The following is a 13,235-nucleotide window of genomic DNA, read 5'->3' as shown; positions in this document are numbered from 1 at the left end:
TTGGAGGGGGCAGAGGAGAGAAGCATAGGGAGGGGAAATTATAAATTATTTCTCTGGTATGCTTCTCTCCCCTCTTCCCCCGCCAACCCACATAATCCCTTTGATACTGCAAGGAGGTAGTTTGTGCTAATAACTAGGACATCTACACTCATTCTCTAAATGCACATATCCAAGTGAATGTGAATATGTCTCTCTGGAAGAGCCACCTGGTTTTTCCCAATCTATTCAGTCTCCCTTTGGGCCTATGTCATCTTCCAAGAAATTTCACAGGGAAAAGGCTATTTTCTAGTGACAAAAATAAAATAAAATCCTGGCCCAGTCTCAAGAACCCCTTCACTTTATAATGGTGCACAGATCCATATAAAACCCCTTGAGAGAATCAAAGGTCAGTGTAGGGTTTAGAAAGAAGTTAAGAGTATTATGATCTTTTTTTTAAGGAACTTAAAGATTTAGCAATGCCAGCTATTGTGAAAAACAGGCCAAATATTCACATGATTAAGCTATCCCAGGCACCCACTTGCCAAATTATTGCTTCTACTGCCAACATTTTGACTTTTTATCCAGCCTGGCAACCCTTTCAACAATAATAATGGAGTGGGGCTTTGCTGCTCCCTTCTCTACAGAACTCTGACTGTAAATAGCCATAGGGCCAACATTATGACATCCATGGTGAACTTCCTCATGAAGCCATAAATTTATTGAGGCCTGTGCTGTATCAAAGGTGGTTTTCCCCTACATGAAGGTAAAAGCAAAATGCCGAGATCCACATATACTTGGGAAAACATCATGCCCACGCTAACTCGGGGAAAACAATTTGGAAAAATGACAAGGTTTCATTTGTGAAGAAGGTGCAGATGCCAAAGACAATAACTTGAAGGTGATCTGTCCTCAAACTTGTGAATTTTTTATGTCTAGACACTCATAGACTATTCAAATATACTTATGTAACACAGAGAACATAACCTGATCTCAAACTGATTTCTTTTCCTTTTTAAAAAAAAAATGGATCTTTTATTCCATTTCTGCTTCTTTCCCCCAAAAGAAATGGAGACATCAGCTTACTTTTTTACTGCTCTGTTAAGTGCAGTGGAATTTTCTCTAATGAAAGAGACAAGACCTTCAGGAGAACATCATTGATTTAACTCTAGTGTCATTATGAGCCTATCTTTATATGTGATGATGGGGGGAACGATTTGTTCACGGAAATCACAGAACCATCATCCATCTGACTCTCTGGGTTTTGGCTAGACTCTCACCTACAGTGCTCCTGCTAATGTCTTATTTGGCTGGTTATTATTTTTAATCGTTCACCTGGTGCTTTTTACTTATGGAACTCGTGCCAATCATTATCATCAGCTGTGCCTTCAGGGAGCTTTGTGAAGGAAGCAAGTCTGTGCAGCCCTGTTTTACAGATGAGAAATTCAGGACCAGGATATGTGCAACTTAGCCAAGGTCATAGAGCAAGGTGGTCCCTCACATCCAGGCTATTGCTTACCTAGGTCAGAGATTAGGCCAAGATTAGGAGATAGCTATGAATAAAGACCTTATACACTATAAGATAAAACTCCTCCACTGACATCCTCCTCTGATGCCTCAGTATGAATGACCCTTGACATAGAAATTCCTTCCAACAGCATAGGAAATGACCAGCTTATGACCTAAAAGATAAATCCTATGGAGTTGTCTGGGATACATAGAGTGACTTGTCTAGGGTCACACATTAAGTGTCAGAGACAGGATTTGAACCCAATTTTTCCTGACTCTAAATTTAGGGCTTACTATAATCCACTTCCTTTTCAAGAACCTAATGGTTTTTTTTTTAAATAGTACCCATTCCCTGCCTCCTGCACCTCTATAGACTTTCCTAGTCCCCACATCACCTATAACATCACTCACTTTTAATGCTAACCTTCAGAGTTACTATTTCGTACTAAAATATGATCAGTTTGTGCTTCAGCAAACTCCTTTATTTGCACTGAAAACTTGAAAGGCTTTATATTACTGATTAAGTAACTTTATATAGTAATAAAATATTTGTTCCTGATTAACACCAAAAGTGGTACAAGATTAGAGGCAAAGAGATCCAATTTGCCCAGCCTTATCAATGGTAGCTAGTTAATAAGTATTTATTAAGCACCTACTATGTACCAAGCACTGTGCTAAGTGCTAAACAATAAATATTCTTGACAGTCATTTCCTTCCCTCTACAAACTGGAACTGGTGATAATCTGTAATCTACTGAGCCCTCACAAAAACCCACAGGATAACTAGGAATGGATAAACTACAGGGAGCAGTGGAAAAACTCCCACATAAGAACATTTTTACCTCTAGTTCCCAATGAAGAGAATTCAGGGGAATTTAATCTTCAGGAGACATTAATATTTTAAAACACAATGCCTAGTTCTGACAATGCAAGAACTGTTTCTTCCCAAGTTAACCAGTCATTCCTTTAAATAAAAATATTCATTGTCGTTCTGAAGCTTACTGCTCTAATATTTAATTAAAAGGACCTTTTCATTGTCTATCTGTCAGGCTATGTCTTGGCATGTGGGTTATTAAAATATGCAAACAAATACGTGAGTTGGTAAATGATAATCTTGGGGGAATAAAGAACCATGCTGTTTTCACCTTTGGGATTGGTTTCACAAAGTAAGTTCAACAGGTGTCCATTTTCTATTCGATTCTATTCTAGGAGATTGAAGATAGACTCACCTTCCTTCTTCCTAAATACTTCTTTCTAATCACATTGCTTTATACTGATTTACATGAATTTCAACTTCAAAAATCATTGGTCTTTGCTGAATGCAAATAGGCACATAGGAAAATTATATTAAGTTTGCACAATTGATCTTTCATCATTTCCAATGGTACCTTTGTACAGTTCCTGTATCGTCTGTCTCAAATACTCCCAGCGTTGAGAGTCATAAAGTGGAGCAGGGTCACCCTGGGGAAACCCATTCTCGGTGATGTAAATTACAGGATTATTATACGTATCCTAGAACAAGAGAGCAGAAGTTTTATTCTGAACAGATGTAAAAAAAGCTCATAAAATCAGGTGCATTACCCTCTATCTTCTCTTATCTACAACCCCCAAACTAGTTTTCATCAAATCGCACTGACCCTATTAACTTAATTTTCCACGAGCTGACCTTTTATGACTAACAATGGAAAAGCAAAATTGTGCAAATATCCATGAAGACAATGAAATGACTCTTACTTTAATGAGAAGACTGAAATATCTTCCCTGCATCTCCTTAACCCCTTGGTGCTGCCAGCAGTTGCATCCCCTATAACCCCACAGGAGGGGTCCTGATGACTGACAAGTTGAAATGTTCATTTCAGCTGTGTTATGTGCCATCCAGTATAAATGAAAGCGTCTGATTCTTGCAATACTTATAATCACTTTCAGAGCTCACAGTCATAGCATCCTTGAAGTCATTTCCAGCAACTCTCTGGATTATGAAAACTTCTATTTGGCTCATAAAATCTGCACTGGTTGACACCACACTTATCTATCATCTAGAAACATTTCCTAATCACCTGCTGTGTGTTAGGCACTAAAGATGCCAAAAGTGAACCAGTGCCTGTCCTCAAGGAGCTTATATAATCTATCATCCTCAATATTTTCTTATGATCCTCTTAGAAATAGGTTATAAGAATATGTGTACCTGTTTGAAGCAAATATTTTGGTTTATCTCCCATACCCTTCAATCATCAAATAGGTGTCCATACAACCCTTCCCCCGCAGGAGGAAAAGGCCATGTACAAGAACTTTCTTCCAGACCCATAACCTGGTTTTCTGTATTTACGTTGTACCAAGCTACACTTAATGATAAGAACAACTTTACTGCCAGGTGAGAAATTGAACCAATAGAATTTATGCTCCTTGAGGGAAGGGGATCTGTTTTTGCTTTGGCCTAGTGCCTTTCCCACAGTAGGTGCTTAATGACTTCTTGTTGGATTGAATTGGAAAAGATTGGATTAGGTATCACTCTCTTTCTCACTACCTTACAGTCATTCCTAACTGACTCTTTGCTCTTTGGTTTCAAGATCCCAGTCCCAACTGACCTCCTTTTACGTGACTTTTAGCTTTCTTTGTCCAACTATAGTCAGAAAACCTACTTGATCGCTATCTGCTTTTCTCTCAAGCCAACACCTACATCACACAAGTGTGTGTGTGAGTATGCATATACATGCAAATGAATACAAATGTGTAAATATTTACCTTAATGTATTTCAAGAGTTTCCGAATACCCCATGGCACCACATAGATCCAAGAACCAGGTTGTGAAACCTGCCAGGATGGATCGGGAAATATCTCAGTATCTATATCCCTGAGAAGAATCAGTTCTCCCTCTGAATTCTCTTGGTGCTTTGCTAAGCGGGTTGTATAATATTGTACAGCAAAAAAATCAGCGGAGCCTTTGATCATCCTCTTTTCTTCTTCTGTGAACTCAGGGAGTCTTGACAATGGATAACCTTGCTTTTTACTCATGGCAGCAACCTGGGACTTCAGGACAGCGGGATAATCACCATCGATAAATATAGGTTTTGCAAATAAATCTAAGGCCAATGCCATGACCCTTTTTGCAGCATCCTGGTCAGCTATGGATGTAGGATTGGCTGGTTCTATCCAAGGGGAGAACAATGCCAAGGACACCTGACCATTTTGCTTTTTCCTGAAGAAAGAATCATAACTGTGCCAGGCTTTGGCATGAGCTTTGATCATATTATGAGCTGTCTGATAAGCTCCGGTTCCAGGGTTAGAGATACCTGGAGCATATATACCATTTTCATAACCTAACATAGCAAGGGTATTGGGCTCATTTATAGTGATCCACAGTTTGACCCGATCCCCAAAAGTGCCAAAACAAAACTGGGCATATGCGTCAAAAACTTCAACAATTGCCCCAGTTTTCCAGCCCCCTTGATCTTCTAAATGTTGGGGCAAATCAAAGTGATACAGAGTTACCATGGGTATAACACCATTTGCAAGCAGGTCATCTATTATATTGTTATAATAATCGATTCCTAAAAGAAAAAAAAGATGTAGAAAAAGTGGTTATTGTTTTTGAAAGACTAAAAATGAATAGGAAAAAAATCATTTAAAACATGTCTGAGTTAAATTCTAAGACAATTGCAATTCAAAACAAAGTATTCTCTGTGGGATAGAATAAAGGTAGCTCTATACCTGATGTGGACATTGTTATCCTGAGTATTTTTATAGCTTCCTAACATTTGTGGAAACCTAGACATAAGCTACAGCCTGAAGATTTCTTAGTGTAAACCTAGGGTGTATGTATAATGAGCCAAAGAGAAAGTGATATTTTGGGGATTTTGTTGTTATTATTATTATTATTGAGTCATTTTCAGTTGTGTCCAACTCTTTGTTACCGTATTTGAGGTTTTCTTGGCAAAGAAAATTGTCAAGCTCATTTTACAGATGAGGAAACTGAGGCAAACAGTATTAAGTGACTTGTCCAGGGTCACAAAGCTAGTAAGTGCCTTAGGCTAGACTTGAACTCAGGTCCTTCTGACTCTAGGGCTAGCACTTTATCTACTGCACCACATAACCGCTCCTTTATTATGGGTGTAGCCATCAGGATAGGACCTGTTCCACATAAGCCCAAAGTCTGAGGCACTGGACTATAAGTTACATTTATCTGAACATATGGTATGGTTTGTCTCCCACCCACCAATAGAATATAAGCTTTTTGAGTGCAGGGACTTTCATTTTTTGTCTTTGTACTCCTACTGTCTAGCACAGTGCCTTGCACACAGTAGGTACTTAACAAATGTTTGTTGAATTAAGTTGAACTAATATAAACAAGCATTTTTACCTATTCCTTGTGATCACCTGAAGACAAGAAGGTCAGAGGAGCAACATAGTGCAGGTTAAAAAAAAAAAAAAAGCATTGGATTTGGAAGTGGAAGATGGGAGGGTAAGTTCCCACTCAGTTACTTTATCATCTGTATGAATTTATCTCCACTTTGCAAATCACTTAATGTATCTGGCTCTGAATCTCCCTCTCTATCAAATGGAGATAAATGAGATGATGATCCCCAAGACCCATTTCAACTCTAAATCCTGGGTAGATAAAAAGGGTGAAGGTGCTCCCTATACCTGGAACACCCTCCTACCTGTTCTTTACCTGCTATTTCCCTACCCATTTTTACTGCCCAGCTCACATGATATGTCCTCTAAAGTCCCCTGGTCAGTAATAATTTTCCCCTCAGAGTTTACACAGGACCTCTCTAATAAACTTATTATATGTTAATTTTTATCATAGTTATCTGTGTGGATCTCATATTCATCTACTACTAGGCTTCAAGCTACAAGAGAGCAGGAACACTCATTTTTACTTTGAATACCTCCCACCACCTCCACCACAACCAAGTCTCCATTGAAAACAGGACTGAATGTACATAACAATATGCATATTGTTAACCAGCCTTTTTGCTGCAAATTCTAGCAAGGTCCTTATCCTTTGATGAATTGCAAGTACATAAAACATTCAATAGAAGTCAAATTCTTACTTCTAAGTTGTTGCAAACAACAAGGTATCTGGTAGTCAATAATTTACTTCACAATGTTGAGCATTTTACTTCTGGAGAGTAAAGCTTACTCATCCTGGATCAGAAGAGGGATTGTGGTATGTCCCTCCATGACAGGAGGGCATTGGGGTTTATGAATTATTCCGCAACTTTTGAAATTCAGTACTGTAGAATTCCTTCATATGACTGCAGGCTGAGAAAGAAGCGTTCTGAATTTCTTTTCAAGGCTGCTATTGGTAATATTGATAAATATGTAGATGACTCTTAGGCCTTCTATTTCTGTGATACCAAAACAAATTGCCAAAGGACTCTATACTTATATCTTGGGGCTAGTACAATTTGGTTACAAATACATTTTTGAATAAATGCATTTTGTAGAACAAACATCTTCCTAAAATAGGAAGAAAAAAACATCAATGGAGGAAATGGTCCTGGACTCCACTTCAGACAACTCAATATTCAATCATTCAGGACAGAGAATGGTCTATTATTCTTAAAGATGTCCCAGGATAGAGATTCTCTAATCTCTTTCTGTAGCCCATTGGTGAACAAAGGCTTTAAGTCAAGACCGTATCTTCTTTTATCCTTTTTGAGCATGAAAAGTAACCAAACTGCAATTTTCTCAAAGGAGTTGGAAGGAGGAGGGGGACGGTCAGGAAATAGTAGGTGTAGGTGTCACCTTAGATATCATGGAGACAGGAAGACCTAGGTTCAAGTCTTTATTTGACATGTGCTAGCCATGATTATGGATAAATCAATTAGTCTTTCGGGGGTCCAGACAATTATCTAAAATAAAAGTCATAAAAGAATTGCTGATCTGTATCTATGAAGGGAATTTCAACACTGGGACTTCCCTATGCTGAAAAAAATCATATATCTGGACCCCCAACCCACCTTCCCCAAAACCTTATAAGAATCCTCATTGTACATTGACAATCATTAACCATCATTCGGCTTTTATAGGCAGCTGGTGGTGCAGTGGATAGAGTACTAGGCTTGGAGTCAGAAAGGACTATGTTCAAATCTAGCCTGAGACAGTAGCCACATGACCCTATACAAGTCACTTAACATCCATTTGCCTTGGTTTCTTCAACTATAAAAGGAAACTGTAAAAAGCATTTAGAATAGTGCCTGGCACATAGAAGGTGTTACACAAGCTTATTCCCTTTCCTTTTATTCTCTAGCCTTTGTTCAAAGGATCCATATCCTATTACTTTAATCATCTTTGTCACTAAAAGCCTGTGTAACAAATGCGGATTGGCTACTTCTCACTGCTGTTTGTAGCAGGGATTCCCACATTGAGTGGCAGGCTAGACTAAATGATCTCTAAGGTAGTTTCCAGCTCTAAGGTTCTGTGAATCTAAGATTTTGATTCTATGAGTTCCTTTTTCTTTTTTAATTTTAATGTGATTCCATTTTTCCAAAGAATTACTGGAAATTTTAATCGATTGGACTTAAAAAGATATTCTTAATAGGATCCATGTTAAAATGCACCATAAGCCTCAGGATGCACAGAAACATTTGAGGTCAGTAAGAAAAAAAAAAGTCCAGCTTCTTCTTCTCAAGCCCTGAAAACTTGACATTTGCAAGAGAAAAGCATGCTGAACAATTCCATTTCATGAAATCTCCTTCAAGTCCCGAAAGACAGAATTTTATAGGTTTCCAAACCAGTAGTCAATCATCTATGGGGAGTCCTTGGAAAGGCTAGTGCTTCTGGGTTTTGTGATTCTTTCCATGTTCTTTGAGAAAATGTTTGTTAAAAAAGATGATGGCCTTTTCTGAGCTGTACCATTCCAATTCCTTCAACACATCACTGCCCAGGAGAAGTGGGCTACTGCTTATTGAAAACTAGGTCTGGGGGCAGCTAGATGGCGCAGTGGATAGAGTACTGGCCCTGAAGTCAAGAGGACCTGGGTTCAAATTCAGCCTCAGACCAGACATTTGACACTTAACTAGCTGTGTGGCCCTGGGCAAGTCACTTAAATCCAATTGCCAAAAAAGAAAAAAGATAACTAGGTGTGAACTTAGACCACAATGGTCTTACTCAGTACAAAGTGTTTAATACTAATCAGGCAGCTTTTCAAAAAACTGGGGTCAAACCCCCAAAAGCTAAGTCCTTAAGGCATACTGTTGTCATTTAGAATGGTCCAGTTAAAATACGATTCTCTCTCTCTCTCTGTCTCTCTCTGTCTCTCTCCCTCTATTTCTTAGAGCTATCTGCCTAGTTCTCTCTACAACTCACTTCTTGACTTGTATCATAGTCACTGGTGTGCATATCTTTCCTTAAACAGTAAACAGTAAGCCTCTTGAGGACAGGTACAGTATTTTATTTCATGTTTGTATCCCCAGCACCTTCCACATACTGGATAGTAATTGAAAACATGTTAAATTAAATTTGTTGTTGAACTGTCACTAGTAAAATATCACCTGGCTTCAATTGCTCCAACTTCACTAGCAATAATCCACATTTCACCCGATTTCACCCATTCATTCATTCATTCAACAACAATTTAATATGCACTAACTTCATGTGGATAGAGTGCTGGGCCTGGAGTCAGGAAGACTTACCTTCCTGAGCTCAAATCTAGCCTCAGACACTTACTAGCTGTGTGACTCTGGGTAAGTCACTTAACTCTGTTTGCCTCAGTTTCCTCATCTGTAAAATGAGACAAGGGAGAAGGAAATGGCCAACCACTCCAGTATCTTTACCAAGAAAACTCCAAATGGGGTCATGAAGAGTCAGACATGATTCTTGATTGAAGACTGAACAAGACACTGCATGAAAAGCCTTAATGGTAGGTGCAAAAGGTGACAGAAAAATAGTTGGGACATCATCCATGCCCTCAGGGAGCTTTATAATATTAGCAGAGGACTCATACCAGTATGCCATACGCCTCCTTTCTTCTAATCCTTTTTGTATTCCTTATCTATTAATCAAGTAGCACTTAGTGTATGTGCACATGCATACATACATACATACACATATACACACATTCATGTATATTATACATATATATATATACATATAATATATATCTACTGAGATGGAATCCTCCTTTGGACACTAGTTAGCAATATGACCTTGGATAAGTCACTTAATTCTCTTTCTCCCTCAGTTTCCTCATTTATAAAATAAGAATGATGATATTACCTACCTCAAAGGGTTGTTGTAAGGATCGATTAACTTTACACATATGAAGCACTATGTAAATACTTGCTATTATATATATATATGCATGTAAATAATTATTAATTCTACTGAACACTATTCAATTGGAAATTCTTAAAGATAGGCATACCATCTGCTACTTCAGCTAGCCTATGACTGAATTAATTGATTTCAAAATTCAACAAACATATTAAGAGCTGTATGCAGTTCATGTGCTAGGGCATAACCTAGTGAATAAGATAAAAAGAGTTTAGCTAAGTCCCTGCCCTCATGCATTCTACTGCCTAAAGTGGAGCAGAGATGGAGTGGGGAGAGGAGAATGGAATGCGACATGTTAAATCTATTCAATGATGAATAAAAGGTGTTATGTGAGATCCAAGAGAATGGCAATTCCCAATTTGGGGAACTCAGAAGGCAACATGGTACAATAAAAGAATGCTGCTTCTAGAGCCAGATGACCTGGGTTCAATCCTGCCTCTGACACTTAATATCTATATGATCTTGGACCAGTCATCTTATCTCCTGGGCTTCAGTTTCCCCAACAGTAAAATGGGGATGGAGGTGGAGAGGTAGATTAGATGATCTCTAAGATCCTTCTACCTCTAGATTTAACATCTTTTAATTAACCAAAAAAAGATTTTTCTGAAAAATTTGTCACTTAATTTGAGTTTTAGAAGATGGGTAAGAATTTGAGATGGGGTAGAGGCAGGCAAAGGAATTGGGCCTGATGGACAAATAAGTTGTTGTTGTTGTTTTTGTTGTTATTTTAACTTCTTAAGGTGGTCTTCTGTAACAATGGGACAAAGACTGAAAGTATTATTAGGTTAAGAATTTGCCTAACTTCAGCTCAATGGTTAAGATCCTTTGGAAAGCAAATAGAAACCTTGCTAATATCTTTTATCCTTTTGGATCCAGGCTAACCTTTCTACCAGTTAGCTCAGGACTTGGGAGTACTTAAGCGTATTTCAATTTCAGAATACCAGGGCTGTAATCACCTTGTATAAAAATGAACCTCTAACTTTAAAATCTCTCAATTATGCCAACAGGCATCATTACCATAGCATCAAAATGCTGAGGTCTGAGGTAAGGTAATTTACTCCACAAGAAGAAGTTATTTAAAGGAAAGGTTCTACAGATGGACAGTGTGAAATGCTAAGTAAGAGCAGTAGATGGGCCCCATAAATAACTCAGTACTCCTAACAGATAAACCACTTATTGCTATAAATCAAGCAATTACTATCCAACTTTAATTCCCACTTAAATTTATAACAGTTTAAGTTATGCATGCCTTTTTGTAGCTCCACACAATTCTAAGCAACTCAAAACCATTTCAGATGTCATCCCTTTGAAATGCACCAAAGACTAATAACCAAATAGAACCTTAAGTAAACAAAATCCTTATTCCAACCTCTAAGAAGGAAATATTCAAAGAGCCTAGAATATTAACTAGGCAACTAATGCAAACCCATTAAAAAAAATCTCCCATAATCAGCTCCCCCCTCCCACCCAAAACTTGCAGTTTCAGAGATGCACTGCAGAAGAGCACACTGGATTAATTATGCCAGACTGCAGCAATAACCTTGAATTAAAGCTGCAACCTTCTATTTTTAAGAAACAATTGCCTTTCTGGTTGATGAAACCTGTCGTCCCATCAGGTAACAGACGTGACCAGGAAAGAGAAAAGCGATAATGAGTCAATCCAAGCTGTTTGATACATTTCAGATCTTCCTCCCACAGAGTATAGCTGCCACAAGCTACATCAGCAGTCTGGTTCCCGAAAACTCGATCTCCTCCCTGATGGGTGAATGTGTCCCAGACATTAGGGCCTTTTCCATCTGCATCCCAGCCTCCTGATTAAAAAAGGAAACAGAATTTGGTTACACTTATGACATCAAGAAGCATGTACTGAATGTAAATATTTATCATCAAAGTCCACAGCAGGTTTCTATGGGATATTAGTACCTTGTATTGTACTTATACAAGTGTGTGTTATGTATAATGTGGGGTGGGGGTGGGGCACAGAGAGAGGGAAGAATAATACTGAAAACAGAAGTTTCCATTGACTGGGGGTCAGAAGAGGCCAGGATTCAATTGTGAGCTATGTGGCCATGCACAAGCCATTCATTCTAGCTGTTTCCTGAACTAGAAAGTAGAGATCATAATATCTGTAGCACCTAACTAGAAAGTGAAGATCAAATAAAATACTATAGACCAAGTACTCTGAAAACCTCTAAGTGTTCTCTAATGTTGGTTGTCATCATACATTCACACCCTCATTACACCTGTTGTTTGTATTTGAAAATGATTCTGATAGTGAATAACAAATTGTTGTATGATGTTTTTGGCCACCATGCTTTCAATGGTCCATTATCTGACCATATAACATAAAGAGGTTCCACCAGAGTGTGATGGAAAAGGCACTGGAGTCAGAGTCAGTGATTCTGAGTTCTAATCTTGGCTCACTGAATAACTGTTAGTTGTTATTCTTCCTCTATGGACTTCCACTTAATAGCTCACATTTATGTAGTGCTTTACATTTTACATTATTACTATTTCTGTTACTTTGAGAAAAGAGCTTAACCTCCATGAGCCTCAGTTTCCTCATCTATAAAATATGAGTATTGAACTCTCAATGGACTATGATGTCCCTTCCAGCTCTAAATCTATGATTCTAGGATTCCTACAATAACTCTACGAGAGGTATTATTATCCTGATTGTACAGATGAAGAAACTAAAGGTCACTGAGGTACTGAGTCAGTACTGCCTGCCAGTCTATCCGTTATGCCATACTGCTTGCCAAGATCAGAAATGAGTTCTAAAGTCTCTTTCAATTCTAAACATGTCCTACGATTTCCAAGTTGAAAATACATCTAACATAAAGTCTCCCTGAAGGTAGCCTCAGCTCTTCACTAAAGCTGCTAGAAATGATCCCCTTCTCCCTAGAAGTGCAAAGGATATCCAGGGAGAGCCCTCATCTTCTCCCCATGACTAATGAACCTCCTAGAGTCCCATTCCTCCATGTACTATATCCTAATATAGGGAGCAGGGATATTTGTTCCTTAAGTCCTGATTGACTTGCCTATCCCCTAACCAAAGATGAATTCCACTTGCCCTGCTCCCAATGGCTAGTCCCTCAGCCTCTGCTTAAAGACCATCTTCCCCTTAAGGGAACACAGTTTATTGGGAAGTTTTCCTTATGTTGAGCTGAAATCTGCCTCGCTATAACTTCCATACATTGGTGCTAGTCCTGCCCTATAGGGACAACCAAAGTAAAGCTATCCATAGAATATCTCTTCAAATAACCGAACACAACTATCATACTTCCCCATCAAGTTTTCTTTTATTTTTTTTCCTCCAGATGTTTAGCCTTCATTAGTTGCCTGTATTGACATGGTTTTATGCTCTTTCATCATTCTGGTGACCCTCCTCTGATGGTGGTCTGGTTTTTCCACCTTTTATATTGTATTTTCTGTGCTAGATAATGATATTGATATTGTACCTCCCTACAC

At 38.4% G+C, this 13,235-nt stretch overlaps 1 protein-coding gene across 1 annotated transcript in view; it reads right to left on the bottom strand.

The window, feature by feature from the left end:
- LOC114023870 (cytosolic beta-glucosidase-like) overlaps positions 1 to 13,235 on the bottom strand; it is a 116,975-nt gene that overhangs the window by 83,160 nt on the left and 20,580 nt on the right. Inside the window, exons 2-4 of the mRNA XM_027836680.1 lie at positions 11,324 to 11,575; positions 4,227 to 5,032; positions 2,873 to 2,996 (exon numbers count right to left, since the gene is read on the bottom strand). Coding sequence (XP_027692481.1) covers positions 2,873 to 2,996; positions 4,227 to 5,032; positions 11,324 to 11,575 — 1,182 coding nt within the window. The remainder of the gene's footprint in view (positions 1 to 2,872; positions 2,997 to 4,226; positions 5,033 to 11,323; positions 11,576 to 13,235) is intronic.

Source organism: Vombatus ursinus, unplaced genomic scaffold, assembly GCF_900497805.2.
Source record: "Vombatus ursinus unplaced genomic scaffold, bare-nosed wombat genome assembly UNPS02014818.1, whole genome shotgun sequence".
Lineage (NCBI taxonomy): Eukaryota > Metazoa > Chordata > Mammalia > Diprotodontia > Vombatidae > Vombatus > Vombatus ursinus.
The sequence above is the reverse complement of the archived record's forward strand: the minus strand, read 5'-3'. Positions and strand labels throughout refer to the sequence as shown.